This window comes from Gasterosteus aculeatus, chromosome 8 (assembly GCF_964276395.1).
Source record: "Gasterosteus aculeatus chromosome 8, fGasAcu3.hap1.1, whole genome shotgun sequence".
In the NCBI taxonomy this organism is placed as follows: domain Eukaryota; kingdom Metazoa; phylum Chordata; class Actinopteri; order Perciformes; family Gasterosteidae; genus Gasterosteus; species Gasterosteus aculeatus.
Window position 1 is genome coordinate 11134050 of NC_135695.1, and position 26337 is coordinate 11160386.

General features: G+C 41.0%; 1 protein-coding gene across 5 annotated transcripts in view; it reads right to left on the reverse strand.

The window, feature by feature from the left end:
* Positions 1–26337, reverse strand: part of pde4ba (phosphodiesterase 4B, cAMP-specific a) — a 104501-nt gene that overhangs the window by 29782 nt on the left and 48382 nt on the right. For 3 of the 5 annotated variants that reach the window (XM_040183914.2, XM_078108167.1, XM_078108164.1), the window contains 4 exons: positions 10739–10933; positions 10054–10090; positions 9754–9824; positions 7084–7136 (listed from right to left, as the gene is read on the reverse strand). In XM_040183914.2, coding sequence (XP_040039848.2) covers positions 7084–7136; positions 9754–9824; positions 10054–10090; positions 10739–10933 — 356 coding nt within the window. Of the gene's footprint in view, positions 1–7083; positions 7137–9753; positions 9825–10053; positions 10091–10738; positions 10934–18361; positions 19015–26337 lie in introns of those variants that run through there. The other 2 variants (XM_078108165.1, XM_078108166.1) reach the window with 2 other exon arrangements.

Sequence of the window (26337 nt, forward strand, 5' to 3'; positions counted from 1 at the left end):
TTAAATTACAGCCTCCAGTGTTCAGGCAGTTGAAACAATAGGTCTAAAACTATTCAACAGAAACTGACAATATTACAACTTTCATGAAGGTGGGATGTGTTGCGTGACATTTTTTCATTTTTGATTGCATTTGTTTTACATGGTAGGAAATAATTAATGGGTAGGGTTCCAAAAGAAATATTAATAACACTACGGAAGACCTTTTTTTAAAGTTAAATATATGATCTTAGCCCCCATCACTAACCACGTAATTTTGTACGGCCCCAAACATTTTCAATCAAAATATAAATATAGAATAATAAATCAAAATATTTAGTAAAAGGCCTGAAAGCTGTGTGATCATACACATACGCACTGATGCCATGCAATGATAGCAGCCATCTTGTCCCATATTTGTCAATGCCACATATGAAAAAAAGAGAACAATTCATTACCTTCACCCTCCATTAACAATACGTATGCTGCCCGTGTGCGGCTGCACACCACGAGGACCTTTCCCAGTCAGGCGTGGACAAACAAAACACACTGTCTGGACACACGTCAACTCTCTGCTTGTTTATCTTGAAAAGCAGTTGCTGTAAATCAGTGGGGAAAATGATTCTACAGAAGAGCTCAGCCTTTCCTGTCAGCTGTCTACTGTAAACAGTTCCAGTCAGAGAAACCCAAACCCTCTGACCATCCCCAAAGCTCTTTCTCTACGGTTTCCCCTCCTTATTCTGCCCAGGGACTGGTCGGTCTCTCTCTCTCTCTCTCTCTCTCTCTCTCTCTCTCTCTCTCTCTCTGGCTGTTTGAGTAGGATTTTGGATATGCTTAAAACCTCAAATTCGTCTTTTCTTATTTAATTAAATCCAATCAGTTTTTGGGCCTAAAATCTAACCATATAACCTTTACTACACACCACAGGAGGAGGTTTCAGTACCACCTAATATTTGGAGGTTTGCACAGTAACCTGACTAATCTGGGAGCCCCCCGCCCACAAGGGCATTTAAATAACCAGGAGCGGGAAATGGTTGAGAGGGCAGGTAACACAAGACGCCCAGGAACATAAATACTGAGACTTATTAGCTGACCAATAAAGAGAGAAACATGACCGAGCATCTGTTTCCTAATACTTGAACACCTGTGAGGTTAAGGAGAAAGTTATGGAGGTAGACCATTGCTTTGACCAGAATAGAGTCGAGGTGGGAGGAAAAGGAGGGAGCCGCTGTCATGGCAACTGCTCGTGTTGGCATTTGGTGGACGTGCACAGCAGAGTGGAAGGTGAGAGACAGAGCGACAGGTTGGCAGATATTGTATGTGACATTTAGCCGGTAGCCCTGCCATAATATCGCTGATTGAAAAGATGCCACAACAAGGGCGCGAGGCTGGAAGTCGTCCACCATTACGTCACTAGCCGAGGATGGTCTGTTGCCCTGAAGGGAATGTTGATGATTTGTTTCTGGGATTCCAGAGTTTAAATGAAAGCATTAGTAAAATCCTACCAATTCAATCCAAGACGATTCACTTGCTAAACAGCTTCCAAGTGGCGGCTCGTTGGTTATCAAAATTTTGCTGACCCAAAGCCACTTTTCCTGTCCGTGTACTGTATGGTACAATCACATTTCAATAATGAATTGTGATTTATTGTGCATCAAATGCTCAAAAAAGCCTTACAACTAATATAAGTGGGTCAGTGAGAAGCCCAGGACAGGTGCACCGCTGTGAAGGATTTATTGCTACTCGAGCCTTTGGCTTCAGCTGGGTGGGTTCCATTAAGGCCATCCTATGAGATCCTGCTGAATAAATGCCTGCATGGAAATAGCCTCTGTGTTTGTGTGTTTAATAAATATGATGCAGTCTGCAAGGCGATGCACATGTTGCCTGAAGCATACGTGATGATCGACACCTGTGGGGTCGTGCATTGGTTTTTACTGTAGACAGTCAGCATGTAGTCCCTCAAGGTCAAAAACAAAACTAAGACTCTGTGCAACAAATAACCATAACTCAATGTTCCCGGCTCTTTATGCAGCGGTCACATTTTGGGGAAGAAATGAGATCCTGCTGAATAAATGCCTGCATGGAAATAGCCTCTGTGTTTGTGTGTTTAATAAATATGATGCAGTCTGCAAGGCGATGCACATGTTGCCTGAAGCATACGTGATGATCGACACCTGTGGGGTCGTGCATTGGTTTTTACTGTAGACAGTCAGCATGTAGTCCCTCAAGGTCAAAAACAAAACTAAGACTCTGTGCAACAAATAACCATAACTCAATGTTCCCGGCTCTTCATGCAGCGGTCACATTTTGGGGAAGAAGCTATTCCATGTATTTGCATTGTGTAAAACCACTATATTTGCCACAGTCAACTGTTGATGACCACGCACAAAATAGCAAAATACACAATGTGGTCCTATTAAACAGAGCAAACAGATCACCTCAATACTACAATACAATTTAGAAACAATATTTCCAAAACAAAATCACAGCAGTTACATCACTTCTCTTGTTGCAGCCCTCTTTGTCTTTCCCTTGTTAACTGGGTATTTATATGTTAGCACAAATTAAACTAATAAACTGACACTGTAAACATCAATAACAGGTGAACTAGATGAGAAGTCACAAAGTCTGTGTAGATCATCCAGCTCCTCATCTATGTCCGTCTTTCCTGGTTTCTTAGCATCATATCTTCTCAGGCACCTCCTCGCTTAGTCTTACTCCATTCTCAAGACAGACCGCATGTCTCCTGCCCTCTCGCCTCTCCTCTCCTCGTCTCCTCCTTTCATCCCTCCTCCTGTTCTGTCTCTCGTGTCCGCCTTGCTGTGGCCTCCTCATCGGATTCCTGCACACACTGGTCCTCTGGTTGCTGCGTGGAGCGCAGGGTTGTGTAAGGCTCACTTTGCATGGCATCCTCAATGAGATCGATGAGGACCTTGTCATTCATTCGTCTCTGTGAGGTGCTGTCAAAGGTTAGACAAATCTCAGAACTCTTTCTGGGACTTGATTGATTTTAAAGTCTTTGATTTGAGAGATGCTAGCTGCTGTTAATCTGTGGCTCGCACATAAGCATGCTCATAGTTAAAATGATGACATCCACAGTGTCAGGTATTAGATTATGTTTTGTTAGAATTACTGCCATGTTCCTGGTCTTAGTTTAGCTCGCCTGCATGCTAACATCTGATAATGAGGACAAAACACTAACGGAAATGTAATTTCTTTTTACAGGTATTTGGTCGTAATCAAAGTAAACAGTCTTCTCTGTCCAGTGATACTTTGCTAGACTAAAGACTAATAAAGAAGCACCCTATACGTCTACATGTGCACCATATACAGCAAGCCTATGTTGTTTACCATATTGCATAAGAGGCCCTGATTGTCCGAATACCTTTGACCTATAGAGTTAACTCGGCTCATTGTTTAGTGATGACCAAACACCATTTCCCAACTTTAAAAAAAAACATGCCAGGCTTCATATGGGAAAATGTCATAGGGGGGGGTGGGGGTGGGCTGCTCGCCTCATATGAAAACACCAACACAATGGAAAGGCACGATGGGAATTAAAAAGTCAACTTGTTGACATTTTTCCACACTACCGAGCAGCCCGGCGCGTAAACCCACAACGCATGTGTGAACGAGGTCGGCAGAGTTCAGGAGCCCTTTGCCTCACACGCATCCTGTATGACAGCGTTTCATCACAGAGGTCAACTTGACCAGGAATTCCGATCATACCTTTCTGTGCTTCGCCCCAGATAAATCTCGTAGGAATGGGACTGAATAATTCCCGGCTCTTTTAGGACACCGTTACACGTACCGGCTGCTTTAGTTACATGGCTTTCTGTTATGGTGAAATTATTTTAGACACATATGCAGGCAGATTCCCAGAGTGATGAAAGACACCAAAAGTGGTAAAGTCTGAAACATTCTTATGGTTTGTTGTCAATATAAGGCAAAAGTGCAAATATGTGATATGTAATACTAATTACATGTATGTCAAGATCTCCCAGTGCCAAAAGGAAAACAACCAATGAGAGTGGAGGAGTCTCCCGTGCAGAGTCGATCCTTGCTTGTGAACGCAAACCACAAGGCAGTTTTGATTAAATATGAATCAAGATTAGGTTATTGTATTGGCATTTCAATTCATCTGTCAAATTCCAAACTTCAGACTACGCAAAATTCATGAATATGACCTAATCTAATGCATTCATTAGATTTATTGGGAAAGTGGGCAACACCGGGAAATTCCAGTGAACTGTAATATATCTGAACAGTCTCTTTTACATTTGAGGCTGTTCTATTTGATCTTACCTTCAACTCTGAACATACCTGACCTGGACTATAGTACCTTGTATACTTTGCTACTTTGCTGCTGTGACAGGAAAACATTTCACCTGCGTCAAACCCACTGTGAATGTGCAGCACTGTAGCAGGTATTTACTTTTTGCATCATTGTATCAGCATGTTTTGAAGTGTGTGGTCACAGTCAATGGGCTTTTGTCTCACAGCATCCTATTTGTCTCCTGTGGGCTGTGAGAGATTAATACACACTAAAACATACACACACCTCGGTTACACACAGTCGCTACTGGCTTCCGTCAAGTTACAACAGTTTAGAGTCACCCAAACAGGAACAATGTGATCTTCTCTTCCTGCCTCACACTTCCTGCCTTAACCCTTCCTCGTCCTCCAGTGTCAATAAAAAGAGAGATGCGACAAATGCAGATAGAAATTAAGAGGGTGAAAAAGACAGCTGAACCGAGGGTGTATGTGAATGAGCTGTTAAGGTAAGGTGGCAGAGGCAGAGGCAGCTGTGGAGGCCAAACCCGCAGACCACCAAGACATCTGGACAAAGAAAGTGTGGAAATTCTGTTCTGGGAAAAATCACAAGTGTTTGACACAAAGTATTTAGAAGTGAAATCCTGCAAAAGTTTTCCGTTAAAGTAAATACTACAGTTTAACTACAGCACAAAAACAAATAGTGGAGTACTTTATATTTTCATAATTATTAGCAAATCCCCTGAAGAGACCGAAAACAACAATGAAAGGTTTATAAGATTTAGGAAATGTTAAATTGTATTCAATTACCTGAAGTTAAGAATTGGTCTTTTAACCTACGTCGTGATAGCATTGTCTTCAAAAATTACACATTGACCAATGCTGTACATAATATTCATACATCAAATACAATTGTGGGTACAGCTACGACTTCTTATACAATAACCTACTGAACCTTTTTAGATTTATTTGGTTTTTAAATGTCAGAAAATAGACTAGTGCATTTTCATTAAAAGCTGTAGAAAAATACTACACGATAAAAACAAATAGTGCTTCTGGAACCAATCTGAAGCCAAACGTTTACATAATTTTTCAGGTTTTAAATTAGCTGAAAAAATTCATAACTGCTTTGATTATTTAAATAAGGAAGAAACATATATTCCAAATGCAATAGCATAGGCCTGTCTCAAGACACGGCCTCAATCATTTTTGCTGAACTTGCTATTGCCTTTTTCACCCTTAAGCCAACCTTTGCAAGTAAGAGAAACGTTTGTATAAAAGGATGCAAATCCATTTAACTCGTCTTCGATGAAGACCTTGTTTTCCCTTACGCAGAAAGGTCATAATGCACATAATGAAGCTGGTTCATCACACACACGCGTTCCTGAACTCACTAACACACAAATACAAACTCAGAGCACCTGACGAGTTGCGGTTGTGTAGAAGGAAGCGAAAACTCAGTCCATCTGCTTAGACAGGAAGTCAACATAAGCCACATACAGGCATGCTGACGTCAATCAGAGCCACAGGAACACCTCCCCACACCACACACACACACACACACACACACACACACACACACTCGGTGATGAATATATGCAAGAACAAACACTCAAATCCAACACCACACGAATCTAACATTGCAAAATGTCACGAAGCACTAAAAAACAACCATTAAAGCCCTGAAATGCTCTCTTAGAGACTTACGTTAATGTTTAGATAGTCGCTTGTTCGCAAACACACACGTACACAAACACACATACACACACACACACACACACACAGTAAATAAACATAGACTACCGAATAACTTGCTGCTTCCTTTTCAAACACATTAACTGACATATTTCAGCCATTTAACCAATGAGTAAACAAGAACGTAAGTTGAGTTGGCACGATTCTTTGATAAATTCTGCAAAAGACACTTGTTTTTGCCTTTTAATGAAAACATTCGTATGACTTGCCGAGGCTTGATTTTCTCGTTGTTTTTTTTATGTTACACAAACGAGTTGCTCAACTATTCTCACTGTTCTCAGTTTCCTTGTTTCTCAACTCGGACTCATTTTAAATAGCAGCACGTCATTGTTTTCAATGTTCGGCATGAAGCGCGGCAGTGGTGCTCTATTTCTGTGGAGCGCCTCCTTCGATGATAAAGGAACATTGAAGCCCCATCGGTCCTTTGAATGGACAGAAGACAAGAGGACTTTGAAGAAAATGGTATTTCAGATATCTCTTACTGCAGACTTACTGCAGTTTTTGCACCAAGTAAGAAGATTGCAATATCACTGAGGTAGTTCAAGGGGATCAACGACTTTAGGTGTACGATGTACTTTAGGTGAAGGATAATACATGTGTACTACAGAGGAAAAGAAAGAAAATGCAGAAAATGTCCCTGCTACAATTCTACAAACTGATACAAAACCAAGGATCCACGACGAAAAAAAGACATGGAAATGAGGGTTGAATCGAATCCATTTGATTTTGCATGCAAATGTGTCTGTGTGTGTCTTTGTACGTGCGTCTGGGCCTGAAGTACCAGTTCAACTGTCCGGGAGTGGTTATCAGGCTCATTTAGGCGGTTAATGAACTTGTAGTGTGGAGTTGGAGTTGATGAGAGATGGCAAAGAAAAGTGAAAGCTGTCAAGTGTTCGAGTACATCCGCAAAGGAAGAGACGGAGGAGTGAGGCAAGGAAGGGAGAGGAGGAGAGAAAAATTACAGCAAGAAAAAACCGAGGCAGAAGAACGTTCGAGCCAGACGCAAAGCAGATAAGAACATTCTCCACCCAGCTTTGCAGAAGTCAGACACGCAGCAGGATATTCATCTGAGCCGCTTACCTGGGAGACAGACTCTGGTGATTGGAGGCTGAGTGGTTGCTGCAGGAGACCTCCTGAAAGAAGGGGGGGGGGGGGCAGAAGAATATCAAAATTAAGCAATTAAGCAAAGTTTTTCACTTCTTGCAAAGAGTTAGGTGAAGTAATCAATACCGCTTCCATATCTGCCCTTGTGTTTCCCTAACGACTAATTACGACTAACATTAGTTGCCTTAAAAACCACTTTGCGGATGGGAAGGAGTCCTGAGCTAATTTAATGCAACATTTTGACGGGAAAATTTAAACCTCTGTCTTTGTGTATAAGGTTACACGTAAACAAGGTGAAGCATTAAATTACAAAGATTTTTTATAGATTCTTTATGACACCCTGATAAAGGGCGAGAAGTTCCTCCCGTAAGCAACAATATCAATGTTGGATTTCTTAGATGTATGTAAGTCATCATCTAACACATAACAGCTAACCAACGGTAGGAAATGGTCATGTTACTAGCTGACTTTATGTTAGTATGTTATCTTATATCCTAAGCAAGAGTCAAGCTTGACAATAAAGATAAATGTATCCCTAAATAACCAGTTTAAAGAATTCTCTCCATCGTTCCCTACAAATGTGTTTCCTTGAGTAGATTTGTTTTTTATATATTTGATTGATACTCAAATGATTCTAAAGAAAAGAGACATTTCCCGTGGGTCTCGTGTTATCCAAAATAACTCATTTACTAACTTAACTTCATGCTGTAATGAAGAGGATTCGAAAATAGCTTCAGACCGTGAACTGAATCACTGAGAATCAAGTGAGAATTTTCTCATTGAATTCTACTATCAATTATTCCAAGAAAAAAAAGCATATTTCCAAAATTCTTTTAACTGTGTTGTGCGTCTGCTCAGGAAGTTGACTTGGGGTAAACCCCCCCACCTACGGACAACGCAATTACTCATTATTTGGGTCATTTTATACTCAAGTTGAAGTTCCAACTATATTGTCCCTACCTCCACCACATTTGTGAATCTTCAGTTGTCCGTTAATAAACGGTTAATTTATGAACATCACTTTGACTTGTTTAATTTGGTTGTTGTTAAAGTTATTGTCTCACTTTGTGGACGTAACACTTCTATTGGATTGTTTTGTAATGGAGCTTTGTAATGGAGCTGGTTTAGGAGGACACAAATGTTGTTTCACAGCCCAATGTTTCAGTCACACACGTGCTCGTCACAGCAGTCGCATCCTGAGCCAGATCCGTTAGTCTGTTAGTCTGCACACTGACAATTGGGAAACGGGTCACTATGATACATTTCCTTTCAACAGGGATTCACCGATGATCTGTGTAATCTTATTTGTGAAATCAGGTTGAAATTTGTGTGTATTAACTTGATGCTGCTGCCTGTGCACTTGTGTGCATGATTCCGTCTCTGGCTTTGAGACTCAGAGCAGAATGTAGGTCAGACAAGAATGCAGCTATCAGAGTGTCTATCAATCACCCAGAGAGGCTCTTTAACACACACACACACACGCACACACCTGACGAATAGAGGGGATGTGCCCTAAATACATGGTGGATCGGCATCTACCGTCTACTTTTCATTCGTAGATTCATGGATTTACCGCTGCTTTATATCATTGTAAACTGAAAATATTTGAGTAAATAACCGACACACAACAGAATAACACATTGATAACGATCATTAGCTGAGGCCTTAGATTAGACCCATGAAATGCTGGATAGATTTTCATTAAAAGTTATGTATAGACAAACTCTTGTACTTTGCAAACTGACAAAACTCTTTTTTTAATAATTATTTTAAACTCACATAATGACAAAAAGAAAGAAATCCTGCAGTTCACTTTTTTTGAAGCATAAACTCTGTACATGTTCTAAAATTAGTAGTAATGGAAGTTTTATGTACAACGTGTCTCTATCAAGCGTAATTGTGATATATAATTATGATGCAGTGCATAATAAATACAGGGAAAACAACAACAAATAATTTAAAGGCACATTGAGGCATTCAATGTGTGTGAGTAGTTGTAGTTTAAGCTGCACGACAGTAGATAGATTATAGAATATTAGAATCTCACTTTATGTTTTGGCATTCATTTGATGTATATGTTTCATTTAGTTTGCTATCTAATCAAATATTTTGAACCTCACTGGTGGAAATGTGCTTTTTGCATGTGTGTGTGAGTGTGTGGGTAAAAGGCATGTACTGTGTTTGTTCGTTCTGTGGCGTCAGATGTCGATCAGTCTTTTTTTGCAGCTCAATACTGCCGGCCTGTGGTGATATAATAGAACTGCAGCCTGCAAATGCTGTCTGTAGTTATAAGCCCTTGACTTTAAGGGTGATTTTAAAAGCTGTGCTGTGGCTAAATGTGATATATTTTCATTTCTACTGCACCCTGTTTACAATGTTTAATAGTCTTTTTTTAGTTTCAATCTGTACTCTGCCACAAGGGAATCCAATGAATGTTTCCCAAGAGTTTGTTCAAAGTGAGCTTCAACTTTATTTACAACTCTAATTCAAGGCCCCCAAAACATAATAAAACATAAATCTAATGTTTTATTCTCAAGTGGCGGCTCGGAATATGATTATTTGGCAGAACTATTTTTTTGTTGGATTCAAAGCACGTCACTGAAAGAAATAACATGTTAAAAAATGTCTCAAACCATTAGCTCTTACTTGCTGGAGGCACACTGGACATTGGTCAGTGCAGTGAAGTTATTCCTCACACTACGAAGGCTTGCCAGAACCTAAAGAGGGCAGAGGGAAAGATTATTATTAGGAGTTTTTAATAATTTAAACAATGTATTCAAAACATTAAGCTAATGGTTATAAAAATGATGCATTAAATGTTCATTTGAACTGTGGACAGTGTTTCATTTCCCTAATCGGCTTCTTTAACAGTCACTTCTGCTTTATGAGAATCATGAGAATGTTGGTAGCAGACTCATTCTGGGTTAGAGACAGTAAGATATTTACCTGAGCAAAAGGCGTTACAATCAGGTCATCACCATGTCTGAAAACATACGCAACAGAGAGAAGTGGTCAGAAGCCTCTTCAAATAACACAACACACAACATATCAGGTTATGTTGCATTAAACTTCCAAAGGGATTTCTGACAATTTCGCACGGCTTTTAAAAGCAAAGATGTAAAGTAAGTAACAATAAGCAGACTGCTATGACCAGCAAGCCTAGTTACTCCAAAGAGGGAGCGGAGTATGGGAGGATGTTCATGGGTCGAACATGTTCATGGAGTCTCAGAGTGACCAATCTTCCTAAAATACCGCAGGAAAGAAAGATCTGAATTACTCTTCTGTGAGTTTCAAATCGCTGTAATGTGATGATGTGATGTCACACAGACAACCTCGGACGTTCTCTCAAGCAACATGAAGGCATCCCAATGCATCACAGGTAATGCCGTTTGAGGAGCATCCAGCCTCAAAAGGACTCACCCGCTGACACTACTGATCAGGGATATTTATTATTTTATTATCTTTACTCAGAGTTCATATATTTTCTTAAATGATGCTAGAACTGCACACCACTCCCTGTTACAACAACCAACAAACAAGTTACAACAACAATGTATTTCATACTAATGATTATGTTCCCGTTTGTCTAACATGTATGTATATAAATACAGTATGTAGAATTTATACTCACAGTTCAGAGGCGATGGAGGAGTTCCGTGACATGGACTTGGGCGACAGATCATAGTCGCTGTCGGAGCGGTAGAGGAAGGACTCGCGGCGCTGGTTATGACCGGGGAAGTTAGTGTGAAGGACCAGACCAGAGCCCGGGGAGGCCTGGGGGTCCAGGGGGCTGCAGCCGACCGACGGCCCATTCTCCACATCGAAACTGAAAGCAGACAAACGCACCGTTTTGAATATATATGTATGCATGTGTCTTCATAGACTTAACTAAATGCTGTACTTGCATAGCAACCTAGTGCAGGTTTTCAGGTTGCAGTCCGGACTCAAATAAAACTAATAAGCGCCTGCTGGACCCTGATTAGGTTCAAACAACCGCGCGCGAGGAAACTTGAAAAATAATTCGCATGTACATCATCAACCTCCCCTTGAGAGATACGGCGCTGTCACTAACTCATGTGATCACGTGATCAGAAATGGTGGTAAACGCATTCGTGGATGGACGTGACATGGCCGTGGAAGAAAGGGCAGAGTGACATGCTAGAGTGCACACTGTTCATTCACTGATCGACATTAGGGAGAGTGACGCTCCCGCATCCATGAGGAGTGGAGCGGGGGAGAGGAGAAGGATCTCATTAAAAACTTATCATCAAAGGAGAAAAGAGGAGGAGGAGACATCACTTCTTTTTTTTTACGGCTGCAGTGAGTAAAAACAAACTCTGCGATGTTGTATGCGTGACAGCAGCTTGACGTTTTGCAGCTCACACTCTGGCCACTACTTCCTCTTCTGTGTAGTAAACACACACCAGCAGAGAAGGTGCTGGTTACACTGCAAACTTAAGGTCCTCCTCCCCCAGACCAAACTCCTTTTGCTTATTGTTGCTTCATTTTGACGTTTGATCTCCCCTCAGTAAAAAAATAACAATGTCAACCACAACGTCCAACCACTGTCTGGTGTCTTTCTCTTGGGATCCATAAGAGCTGAAGAGCATCACATTTACTTTCTAGATAAGATAAGGTTTTAAAGGATAAGATTTTTAAGTCAAAACCTTACTATGGTAAAAGAATAGAAGTAATATCAGCAAAAGTATTCATAAATGCAGAAGAAATGGCCCCTGTGAATGATCCATTATCAGTCATGGATTATGGTTTGCAATAATGTGGCATAATTATTGAAGAATTATGTATGACCCCATTGTCTGCTTTGTGCTGATTTTTAAATCCTAAAGCAGAAAATAACTACAAATATCTACATTAACTAAACTAAAATCCTGAGTGTATTGTTGGCTAAACAAAGCCATTAAACTACCTCCACTTAATAATCCATCAATCATTCTCATCCGTGACGCAGCTGTGAAACCAGTATCTCCATCCATCAAATGAATGACACACAACAATCAGCGCCGCCATACGTCCCGTGATGTGCACGTGTTAGGAACCACACATTCTGAGTCCGATCCTCATGTCCTCAGGTGTCCCATGTAGGACGGGAACAGCCGGGCACAGGTGTCATGATGAGGCTTCATGCTGTTACCGGAGGCCAAATGGGATGAAACACACACACACACACACAGACTTGCAGCAACACAACAATAGGGAGGGCTGATGACTATCTTGTTATGTAAGCAACAACACATTATCTCCTTTTGATTTGGCAACACTGAGCGAATGACTAAAGTAAAGCAAGCATCCTTTGTTGTTTCATCTACTGGACTTTGTGTGTGAGGTGGTGTGATGGTCGTCTGTGATGGGCGGCTGCATGGAGATACCAGGACCGAAACGGGTTTTGATCATTAACTGACTGTTTAAAATGTTGGTGTATGTTTTGTTTACGAGAAAAAAAGATTTACATGAACAAACTGAAGAACAAACATTTAAATAGTTTGAATATACGGTTATGAAAGGGATGTCATGCGTAAAACAAAACATTGAGTTTTACCTTGGTTAGCCAACGGTTTTTACTTTACTTTGATGCACAACAGCATTAGTTGGTTTAAGGTGAAAGTCCCGAGCTCGCCTCTCAACGGCTCTCAACGTGTCAACGGCGAGCCAGCAGCTCATAACTAACAGTGCTAATAGTAAGAATGCTGACAGGGCAAACAGGCCTGAGGGGCGACGCGGCGCTTCTGCGATGAGGCTAATAGTCATGAAAACATATGCAACATATGACGGAGCCAGCAGGCAGTTCGGTTTAGTTCATTTACCGCAACTTCAACTGCAAACCGGAACCTCACGATTATAAGAGATCAGCTTGCCGTGTAGACAAAGCAGCCATCTCTGATGGGTTTAAAACACTTAACACCATCCGACTTCCTTCGCTCTTGTTTCCGTCCGGGTGACCGATGTCCGGGTCTGTGGTCCAGTTTGGTCCCCAGGTACCACTGACTGCACCCCAGTGGATATCAAGCTCCCGTCATTTCCCATGGAAAATAAAGCTAAATAAGCTCAACTATTAGAACTTGGAAAGCCCAAAAAAATAATCTGAAATGAAAACCTTGGTCTCCTTAACAGGAAAAACGAGGGGCATCCAAGAATTTAGCCTTCGAGTGTAACACAAAGACAGAGCTTGGGAACAAAGACCCTTTTCTATGAGGGGGTTCTGGTGTGTGGTGAACAACCTGGACATCAGCATTCCACTGTCATATGTTTTCTAAATCTAAACATACAGAATCAGCGTCACTGGGTTTGATGACGCACGTTGGTGTTTATATGTTTTTAAAGGATGGCATGTCATCCGTATGCCTTCCAAACACCGATTCCTTGGGGATGCACGTTCATAAATACATAGCACGGCACAACAGGCTGACTCGTCTGTCTTCATTTTCCCCAAAGCAATCGGGAAGCTCTTCCTCAGAAATCATTTGCCAGAATGACACAACATTGTTTTCCCATAATCCAGTTGCATCCTTCCACCCGACGACCGGACTGACTGGGATGGACTTTTCCAAAGGTTAGTTATAGAGAGAAGTTCTCTCATTATTTACACATGTATTTTAGTTTGTCCCCATTAGTCTCAACAGAAGCTATTGGTTCAATCCTCCATCTAATTAAAATCCTCAAAGAAGGAGACAATATCAGAGAGGAAGATGAGTGTGGTCACCAAATCTTTGCGAATGATTGGTAACTTCCTCAGAAGCCCTGTTGCCAGTATATGTTCTTTACCAGATATGGAAAAGATATGGTAAAGTTGGTATTGGTACATTAAATTAATTTAAATCACTGATCACCCCATAACTACACCACGAACAGACAACAGTGGTCACATTCTCTGACATCTGTCCTGTATGTCCACTTTCTCTTCTAATAAAGAGTCTTCATTTAAAATTTGGTTGAAAACGGGCAGACAGGAGTCACATAGAGCAGAGACTAAAGTCAAAATGTCCAGTGACTGATGAATAAGGATGACAGCAAATGGGATTTGCAGGATTTGTGACAAAGATGATACACATTTTCTTTGTGGGAAATGACTCGGATGGCCAACTCTAAGACAATGGTGCAGTTTCCTCTCGCTGGCCCCCTTCAGTGTCATTTACAGGACGGCATCCTGTGTGTTGATTGTAGGTCATGTTTCTTACAAACACAGGCAAATATCAAATGAGACGCAAATATGTCTTTTAGCCTGCAAATCCAAAAGTACTGTTGAATGGGCCTCCACCATAGATATCTGTCACTGCTCACCTGAGTCAAATCCAAAACAGGAAACTACAACCTCACAGTGAGTTACGAAGAAATATGGAGCAGTGCCCATAGGCAGGGAGGGGGAGAGAGTTTTCTTTCACGCGAAATGAATCCCTCCTTCCGGTGTGTAATGATGAGGGGAAACCAGTCACGCTTTGTCTGTTGGGTTGTGCAAACAGAGATGCCATGGTAACACCTCCTGTTTGTCCTTAGCAGAGCTTTAAGTATACTTTATTTAATGGGAGTTTGTTCTGATATTAACTTTTATTAAGGCTAATATTGTAGCTTGATATTGTAAATGTTGTTCCAATACGCCCTTTGGCAGCACGGTCATAATGTACCAGAGACAACCAAGACTGTAGGCCAATGGAGAGAGATGTCTGGGACAAGTAGCGGATCCCAAAAAACGACTTTCTGTCCAAGCAGCTCGGTGAAAAGTGCAGAAGCTTTTAAAATGCCCCAGAAGAACAATGAGCTGATTTGAGCGATTCTGTCAAAAAGATCTCAGAAATATTTCCGGACATGAATCTGGAGCAGACGTCTCTAAAAATAGTTTAATAACACAAACGGGTCTAAACACATGGAACGTGCACATGCTCAAGCAGAGCATGTTTAGACGTGTGAGCTTAGATCTTTGGAGCAACGGGTTTCACTTAAGAAACCAAGGTTACAAAAACAGGTAAACACTAAAGGGCATGCATCTCGTCATCATTGTCAAACACCGATATGTTCCCACGTCCAATCGGACTCCAGCCAGTGCGTTTCCCTTTATTTCACCATGGGAACGTTCAACTACAAAAACATGAACCGCCAGAATTAACCTCTGAGTTATGAAAACAAATTTAAAACCATGCTGAGAATCAAATATGTCCTCTGGCCTTTTCTAATCTGCAACCAACAAAAAGGATGAAAACTCAGGAATCCATGTGGACTCCGCAATTATTAATAGAAATTAGGCCGCTAACCTATTTACGACTTGCACCGAGTCATTACAGACGCACATGCAGGTACATCTGGAAGATGGTCTCATTTAGAAAACATTTGCCGTCTGATTACAAAGATATCACGTCACAAGATGTCAGGAAACACAGAGCAGAACTGGCCAAAAGATGAGAGGAAATGGTGATAATAAAGATGACAGGAGGGTGGTGCCGACATAAAAAAGGGGAACTAAAAAAACATACATTTGTAAGGAAAACAGAGAGGACATAAGTTAGAATCATTTGTCCGCTGGCTGTGTTACATTCCCTGATCTGCAGAGAATCCAGCTACAACTATTGAATACTAACTATTAAACAGTAATGTTATGAGGAATAATAATAAGTGAGTGACAAGGCAAATTTTGGCAGCCCAAATAAGTTTACCCTGAAACTGTTTTGTGTTTAATGCAACACTTTTACTGTAGCTACAACCATCCTGCCCTCAATCATCGTTATCACCAGTTTCTTGATTCCTGTGACCATCCCAGGAATCCACGCTCAAATCTCGTTATCATTGGTATTATTGCGGTAATCCCCATTATCGACATCAAACCCACTACACAGCCACAGCGGCTAATTCAGACTTTGGCGATTTACACAGAGGTGGAAAGCACCCAAACACATGAACCGCAGCGGAGTCAAAACGAGTCCCACATTTCTCACTGCATATAAAATACTGCCGACCCTGAAGCTCTACAACACAGTGCTGAACCCGCCCGTGCACGAGCAAGCAAGCACAGAGCCCGAAGACGATGCAACAGCGTAGCGAAATACGAGATGGAAGATGAAGAATTGTTTTTCTTAAAAGTTATGCATTAAGCGCATTACTGTGGACAGAGTTTTTTTCCTGGGAAATTCTTGCAGTTTCAAACAGCTCAAGACGATCAGGAGGTTTAGGGATGTTCCAACAGCTGTGACTCAACAAACTCTATATAGAACACATCTTTAGTGTGTCACGATCATCTTACGGAGAACACTGCTCCTCTCCATTGCACTAAAAGTACAACAGGTAGTGAATGACTGCGCGGATTAAAGGGGTTCTGATCTTTGTTATTATGACATAGGAATCCGGCTCACTGACAAAATATTTAGTTAAGCTCATCTTTTGTCCAAGCTGAAAATGTACGAAACCCTCCCAGGCACACACACATATGTACGACCATTCATGCGCACCAATGTATCATGAAAGGGCTGCTGCATTTCAGCACGTCACAGGCTTTGCTCAAACAAAAGCACATGCATCTTCGATGTCCCTGGTGCTCACGTGGGGGTTGCAAACCTCTCTGACACTCACAGTGCAGCACGCCATCTGTGTGCTACTTTCTTCAGTATAGTCCAGTACTTTCCACAGGAAACCCACAATCAAAGAGGTGAAACCTCCCCGACCAGTGGTGGATGTCTCCGGAGCTCAACACCTAATATTTCACCAAAAAAACCATTCGGCAATACTTATGTTGTAAGTCACTGACGCTAAACAAAATCTGTCAGTTGGAGTATTTCAGTAAGCTGTTGGAAGTGTCTGGTCGTTCTTTCTGCTCTAACCCACTGTGATGTCCACTAGCCGTGGCAGCACTTCCAGTGAGCTGTATGACGCGTCTCCAGCTGAGCCAGAATACCCACAATCCTCCTGGGGTGAGACCCAACCTAGTTGTTCACACTGGCTTATTATCCTGGACTCAAAATAAAAAGAGCTACACTCGACATCAGCGTCAGTTTTGTTGTTTATTTTTGCAATTTTATCAAAAACAAATGTAAAATCCTAATTGGGGAACTTAAAGCCCTGGGTTTTATATGTGGGAAATATGGGAGAAAAGCACCGTTGTGTTTGTGTCTTACATCAGTAGCAAAATAAAAAGCTGGAGTTGCAGGAGATTTGGGTGGCATGCAGCGGCCTCATCTCCGGTTCAAAGAATGCAGTAACATGAGCCGTAGAGAGAGCGCAATTAATCTCGCCCGGGGCATCCTTACCATTATAAAACAATGTTAGCAGCAACAAAGAGTTTCGGCGGTTCTACGGCTACTAAAAAAAGACAAGGCGATGCAACATGGCGGACTCAAAGACGAGGCTCTAGTGAAGGTATGAAGGACTCAACTGAAACATAAGGATTTATTGTATGATTGTACATGAATGAAAACCTAATAAATGTTTTATTAAATGCTTGATAGGTCTTCCTGAATCCTAATCCTTTGAATTCTGGCACAAATTTTTGTATTTTTATATTATGCAGGAAAAATAAACTACTATAAAACCCAGCTCTTTACACTGTTAGTTAAATCTCTGACAACACCATCTGTCTAATCCACTAAAATGGTCCTTCTTTCCCAAATCACACCCTTTAGGACAATAACAGCAAACGTGTTTTTAAAGGACTTTTTTATCCAAAGTATGGCATTGAGTTATGCTGTATGAATGAATGAATGATTTATTGATTTAATAAACATTATTTTAACTTTGTAAGAAGAGATGGGTACTGGTGTTTAAATCATTAACTGAGGTGGTTTAAGCAGCTGATTATGACTTGATGTGGTCCATCAAAGTCATGATCAGCTGCTTCAATGTTTTGATGCGTGTGGGGTTATTTTTCCAGATGTCCGTTACTCTGGTTTTGTTTCACGGACCAGACCATGTTCACGCAGCGGCAATAATAAAAAAGAAAAATTAATTTGAATAATTCCATACCCATCTGCATGGCTAAATGCTTGACTATTGATACTGCAATGACCTATTCAAACATCACTCCAATGAAACGGTTGCCCCAAAAACCAGAAAGTCTACTTATTATTTAAAGTCCATCGTGCGATTTGATGTAACATGTAACCATCTGAGGACTCTTATGGAACACGCTTGATGTATGGGAAATAGGAAACGTGACTACACATATACTGAAACAGGAGGAGTTAAAAGGAGAGAATTGGGAGTGAGAGAGCTCAAAGTGCGTGTGTGTGTGCGATTGAGTGGGTCATCTGTGAGTCCTGACCTGTGACCATGGCGATGGTTGGTGGTGTGAAGTTTCTTGATCACTTCCTCGCTGAAGTCAAAATGAACCCTAGCTCTTGCACAGGGTGAACGCCGGTACATTGCCCTGACACACACACACACACACACTCATGCACACACTACGCAGCGCATACCGTCACAACCACAAACACCAAAATAAATCCACTGAAACACACCCAGAGTGTCAAGACATTTCCAGACACAGACCCAGAATCCAGTATTAACGTCACACAAGTCAGCAGCCTTAGTTATAACTACACAGTAGCACACATACACACCTCTGATAGACAAAACTCAACTCACAAGCATTAGAGTAATCAATTAGTTACCACAAAACAAGCATCATCACACACGTTCCCCTCACATACACATTGATACACCACACAGTACATGACAGCTCTAAAGCCTTTTTAAAAAGTTACTCAGCAGGTTAGTCATCAGCTTTGCCATCCTCGGCCCAAATCAAAGCAGCCAACAGGTATCCACAAACTGGACATCACACACACAACAGCAGCGACGTAAGCAGGCGTCCGTCACATCACCGAGCTGTTTGAGCCCTAGTTCACACTCTCTGCTCTCGCTTCGCGGACTCTTCTCTCTACGTCACAGGCTACGCTTCCTCCCCGTGTGTGTGTGTGGAGATCTGTTCCCTTCAGCACGGCCCAGCAGAGTAAGGAGGAACACCAAAGTCCTGGAGTGGAGTGCTGGAGTGGAGTCATAATTCATCCATCACTCACAGCCGTGATGAATGAATTGGCACGATATGTATGGAGAACGCAAAGAGCCACACCAGCTACACACACACACACACACACACACACATACAGATATTTAGCAAACATGTGAATGTCTTGCAATCTCATGAGTTCTATGAAGGACACACAAAAAAAACAGTTCTTTAGTGACCGTAAATATCTCCTTCACATTGGCATTGGCTGTTATAAACCACTCTCTAAACCAGTTAAGCTGATTTACTGATAATCAGCTGATAATCAACTGATAAACCAGTCCTCTGATTTATGCTAAATCAGAGGACTAAACGTGTTCATTTTCTACAAAGTAAAATAAGAAAATTAATTGCTGGACTAGAAACACACTTATTGAACAAACATGTTATGATTCTCTCTCTGATCTACTTTAACCGTCCGTGAAGGCAAAGAAGGGAAATCTGGTGCTCTCATGGTGGGACACTATGTCCAATCCCACAAAGTATACTGACTAAACCCCTATATTATAATTAGAATGACAGACATTTATGAAACATGGGACATAAAACAATCAGTGCTTCATTGTCAGACCATTCCTACACATAAAATATTTATTATCAAAATATATTAATTGATTAATTAATTGAATTGATTAATGAATTGCTTTTTGTAATATGAATCATTATGACAACCATTCTAGTTCTTTTCTAGGACTTAGAGGAAAAGTGTGTGAAACGTTTGGATGACAAGGAGACAAGGTTTCTGTGATTTCCTACAATTCCTTTGTAAAATGGTAAAAACTGACGGAGCTGACGGAGAAATTATCCAGAAAGATGCCATACAACCCAAGTACTAAGCAAACCAATCAATGGGAGGAGCTGGTGCACGGAGGCCAAACCTGAATAACCAGTGCGTTCCCACACTGCAGCTGGTCCCACTGCTCCACATTAAACACAGAGATTGGTAATGGGAGAAGTGGTAGAAGGTGCGGACGCCCCAGGGTTGTGTGTATCTTGTGCAACAATGGTAATTACATTCCTCCTTCATGCGCTGCAGAGGGTTAAACAATGAAGAAGAAGAAGAACTAGAAAGATACTGGGTGCAGATTGTGATAACAGTGACTTACAACTGATCTGGCTGTGAATGGGTCTCATGAGGAGAAAATGACAGTGCTGCTGATATGGTTCTGTTTTATTTTTATTGTTTTTAAACTTTAGCAGACACAAAATCTTTAATTAATTTAAGTGCACAGCACAATATTTGTATATTTGTTTGTATGTATATGTACATGTATGAGTTGAATGTAGCCTGCACTGCTGTCCGTAGTTTCAGTTGAATAAATAGTGAACTATACAATAAACATGCAATAAGACTGATGGTGTTCATAAGGCTCGGTGCTGCTGTAATTCATTAAAATGATCAGATGGAAATACATTTTATTCCAACATACATATGGTCTGTTGTTTTTTGCTCTTCTGAGTTTGTATCCTTACTTATTGTAGGTCGCTTTGGATAAAAGCTTCAGCTAAATGACATGTGATGTAATACAAAAGCATTATAATAAACAACACATTGGTCACATGTCATACTACCACATATGTCACCTGTTCTAATGATACTATTTTGGGAAGTATGCGTAATTATCAAATCTGTTGACAAAACCAAAACACCAGCCACTCATTGAAACAATGCGCGCTTGGGCAGGGCACCTGTACCAACTGTCCAACACTACATGCAAGGGATCCTTCTGCATTCCACAACTATAGACTGTATAAACTCATTCTAAGGTCAGAGTAAGTAAAAGGAGGCATGAGTCATCTATGAACAACAGAGGGCATCATTTCATTCCACTGAAATCTCAGGCCTGCTTCCACAAGATGGCAGTGTGTGACTGTAGAGCATGACATTCACATTTAAGGGACCATAGATCTCTGTAACTTAAAAAAATAAGCTTGTAAATGTGCATCACCACGTAACATTTTTTGTAATCCGCAGGGTTTAACAGGGTGAAGATAGAAAAACAATTAAAACCTCAATCAGGAGGTTTAATGGCTTAAGAGTAGCCTGTCTGTGGTTTTTGCCTCGTCTACCACGAATAAAAGGTTACAAATGGAATCGACAGATATATTTGACAGAACCAGACGGGCACAACGTCACCTTGACGTGAAAGCTGTCTCTGTCATAAAAAAACACAAGCTTCACAATAGATCAAGATCACACAGCAGACATGATCCCTAAGAGATATCTAAATATAAATACTAAAAATTGAAAACGGGGGTAAGAGGGTCGGACTGACAGAAAGACGAGTTTACAAGACTCTTTCAGTGTGCAAGATATAACATGATTTTAGGTAGTGGGGAAAAAAAAGATGAATTATTCCCAAGCATCTAAATGGTAAACCTCTCTAAACAGCCTTTAGTGTGACTCGGCAGATATTGACATTATGATGCAAAGTGAGTATTGGTCAGATGTCGCGATTAACATCAATTACTACAGCTTTTAATTAATTTAAAAAAATAAATAATAGTAATTTGGTAATTCTGGGCTGCAAGCTCAAGATTCTAAATCTAAATAGAAACACCTCTTCAGACTTTACCTTGACTAAAAAGACTAACAAATTGTACTTACTTGTTTCTTGTTCTTTTGAGTTTGTATCCTTATGATTGAAACGCACTTATGAGGACCCTGTTTTGGGGAGACTCTTCAGTCTTCATGTCACTTCAGTAGTGGTGGTGAAATGTGTTAAAATGAACCTGCTACCTGGCGCAGGTGGGATTTTGGTTATTGTTAAAGTTGGCCACTAACTGCCCTCTGCATTACACCGCGCAGGCCGATTATGTGGATGTATATTTATGTTCACTTTAGCATCATACAGGTGAGGCCTGACTTTAGCATGAGGATCCCAGCCAACACTTCAGTCATCCCATATTTGCACTTGACATAATACTCATAGTTGCCAGTGGCCTCAATTCAAACTGGCAGAAGAGAAAAAAAAGGGAAGGGATGACATGTGGTCAAAAAAGAGATAATAAGCCCTCATCCACCAGCTGCCACGTTCCATTTTCAGATCTGAGGAGGGAGAATTTGAGATCAACGGGTTTCTGTCCTGCTGGTCTCACCACAACATAGCCGTCCTGATCCCCCCACCCTTTGCTCTGCATAAATCAAACCAGTTGCCCTGTGATTACCCTAATCCCCTGATCGCGAGCAGCGAACACCATTCCACGTTCTGCGTCAGCAGCACTCACGCTGTGATAACCGGGAGCACGCTGTGGAAAAAAATGTGCGTATTTTTAAGCAGAATAGAACTTAAAATCGCAACAAAATATAACAGAGAAAGGCAGAAACGCTCACAGCAAGACTGTAGAAGTGCAACACAGCTTGACTGAAAGAACAACACGGACGCATGTGATACTTCCATTTGATTGGAAATGGAATTGCGGTCTAAGCTGAAGGAGTTTCTGGTGAACCTGCGAGTTTCCCTCGACTCACCAGCATTTGCTACTGGCACCTAGATAATAAACACAGAGCAAGACAAAAAAATGGCACAGTAGAAAGGCCTACCAGTGCCTTACAAAGAAACAGCTGTACCAATGTCTCCACAGCTGGTAGCGTGTAGTACTAAGCCTTCTGTCTGTTAAAAACCTAAATTTTATCATTATTGAAGTTGTTGAGCCGGCAAATACATTTCATTAAATTGATGCTAGTTAAACTTTTTTTGATGTAACATAATACAGTTCTTTTCATTAAAATAACAGCCCAGCAGTAAAGCAATCAGCCTCTTTGGGAATCGTATCGATGTTGGATTCCCTGCTCGCGTTACCCGAGCACTTCCTTCACGGCACCCTCTGTGTCACCACAGACATGTCTGTCTCACCGCATGTGCCGATTGTACCGACATAAGGCCCGATGACAGAGAATGGAAGCACACGGTACAAGCTGATGAGGACTACTGCAACAACTGTAAGCGTCATGGAGACGCGTACAGTGATCCGGCGGTTTTTAAAAGCAACTCGCGAGCTGCGCGTTTCAACAAGCCGACGCTGCGGAACGACACTTGAGACTGCGTTTATCAAATGGCATTCAGCAAACTGCCGATGAAGACAAGATCTGTTGTTACACTGGTGCCCAAATGAATTCAAAGTGTCTGCGTAAAACAATACGTGAATCTAGCAACACGTGTGTTCGAAAACCCTTGACTGGTAGCTCTGTGTGGTCGGCCATTGTTTGCTTTGAACGTGGGTATTTTGTTTCATGTGTGGTGGGCTCGGGAAATTAACATTTGAAAGGATTTATCAGGAAAACTTTCTGTTTGATGAACTGACTGATGGATCAAGTGTGATTTATATTAGATTGATAACATTCAGTAATACAAAGGGGAGGTTCTCTTGTTGATCTCCTTTCCACTGCATCAAATCACCCATACGCTCCTTTGAGAACGGGCAGTGTTAGCTTCTGATTTTTGATCCATCATAGTCTAAATAAATGGGAACGGTATTCATTCTATTACTTGGATCAAACCCTCTCGCTAATGAACTATGGCCAGCGTAAGCATCCCAAAACACATTAGAATGTAACATGACAGATTAGAAAAGCTTCATGACCACATTGACCGAGGCTCATGGCCTTCTGCTTCGTGTTGCCCCTCCTCTCTCTCTCTCTCTCCCCCTTTCTTTGTAATTTGTAGCTATGTGGAAAAAAAAGCCCGAAAATGTCTATTTTGAGGATGGACAGATTTCGCCCACACACAGAAAAACAAACGCTTGATCTTGACGTCAGATCCTTGAATATCCGCTATCTGCCCTGATTCCGTAGCTCCAAATAGCAACATGTTAACATCAAATCAACTTCTTGTCTCTTTAGCTTCCTGTTCTACTCCGCCATCATCCAGTCTGTTCTCTGTTCCCCCGTCACTGTGTTTAGATCGGCCACTAACCAGGACAGGAACAGACCACAGCAATGTGTGTGCGGTGGGAGTCATTGCCTGCCTTCAACCTGTAAACCTCCAGAGTCAGGAGAGGGGCGTTTTCTAGCTGTTTGTATGTTTATACCTTGTTTTTATATTTTTATATCTTAGTTGTATATTTGTTTGTGTGGAGAGTCGAAAAGTTAAACTCCAATAGCGAATGAAGCTGATTTTGATTCTGATTCTTATTGTTTTGTTTTTGCCAATTTATCAAAAAACAGTAGAAAGGTCCAACTTCCTGAGGCCTCACGAACATAAGTTGTCTTAGCTGTGTTGAATATTCTTCAATCGTAGTTGACATAACGGTTTACACAGGCCGCACATGGGCGTTCTACATGCAGCATTTTGAATTGCGGTGATTGGGTGAGAGGAAATGTTGACAGACAGGTATCAGTATTTTGCATGAAGACATCTTGTGCAGATACTGAGAGACGACAGAGATTCCTCCATTCCTCCTCCATGCAGATGCAAAATTAACAAACTGAAACTGAAAATTAAATACTGTATTTCTCGACCCCTGGCTTTTGTTCAACTCATATTCACACATACATACACACACACACACACACACACACACACACACACACACACACACACACACACAGTCTCTCCAGGCAGTAATTCATCCTGAAATGAACACCAGGTAATGCCGGAAATGTACTCATTCTGAATATTTTACTCCATTTTACTCTTTATTCTGAAAACCATACCGTTTTCCGAAAAAATACACTCATACTTGAAATACCCCTTAGCTGGGAAGTTCTTCAAAGAAACAAACGTGAGCGAGAGGAAACGAGAGAGACAAAAGCACTGAGGTGAGAGACATTTCCATGGCAACCACATCTGTAAGCCTGACTTCACGAAGGAGCTGTGACCTTATAGTAAGCCGAGGAATTCATAATTCACCTGAGGCTATGATAGCGTTCTAGTAATTGTAATAGTCTCTAGTAATAATTTCCTGATACGATTTTCCTTTCAGTGTATGTCACCGTAAGTGACTGTATATTGTGTTACAAGCATAAGAAGCATATTCTGTTTTCCTCTCAACAAGGAAGTAACATGCTGATCAGTATGTGCCTCTTCAAAATCCAACCACACTCAGACACCTCAACCAGATGGGGCCTTCAAAATGTATTTGTAATTGTATTTGTGTGTATATATATGCATTCAATATTCTTCATCAGTAAAGTTATTTATAGAGACCCAAAGCAGCTGAATTCGCTTCACATTAAAAGTCCGTAGGATCTCGCCATGTAGAAGACGAACCAAGCAGACTGTTGTTATAAGGGATTAAATGCCAGAGAGTTGTGGAAAGGATCATTTGGACCAATAACTAATTGGCTGGATGGTGAGCAAAGCAGATGGGAAAAGATGGATAACTCCTTAAACATGATAAGCCTCTTTTTCCTCTTGTCTTTGTTGCCTGACATCATCCACGCTGGTGTCAATACTTGCTTGTTGCGTACTAATGCTTTGACTTATTCTGGGGGTTTTTTAAACGGCAAAATATTACACATCAATTTACTCCAATTACACACCAATTACTGAGACTTATATACCAGCACATTATTCGAATGGAGGTCAGGACTTGGGTCACTAATAAGTGGAAGTGATAATTAAAAGAATATACATTTTCTTTCTGTATCATATTAAATCCATAATTTTGGCCATCTCTATAAGAAGTGTGTGTGTTTACCCTCCTCTTCTTCAAGCCTTTACTTTTTTCCTTCCTCCTTGTATTTCCCCACTTTCCAGACTTCTGATCAATGGTGTTTATTCCCACTCATAAACTGTTTTACATCCTCCACGTAAGCTGTGCCATGCTACTATCTCTTTTTCTTAATTAATTAATCGGTGCTTCTGTGTCTGTTTGTCTGTCTTTGTGTTTTAGAGATGAGCAGCGTATCATATGATGGCTTATGAACAGGGCGTTTGGCCTATTTTTGTCTTGTCTGACTTTGTTTCCCACAAATAACAACAGCTAAAAAGGGCCACTTGGGACATTGTTTCCTTCTCCTGAATTACATCTTTGAGGTGTTTTTTATTCTGTCTGGATTGAAAGGATCAGCAGCACTTTGTGTATCAATGGTCTAAAACATCACAATGTATTTTTAGCTTTCTATCAAAGCTCTCCATTCAAATATCCCTTAGTTTCTATACACCAGCTTATCGCAGGGGGAAATGCATTGGCTTGTCGCATTCTTATAAAGGGTGAAAAAATTAAAGTACACATTCACATCTCAATGTATTTTAGAGATCTGACAATCCGTTGGAGCTGAAGTC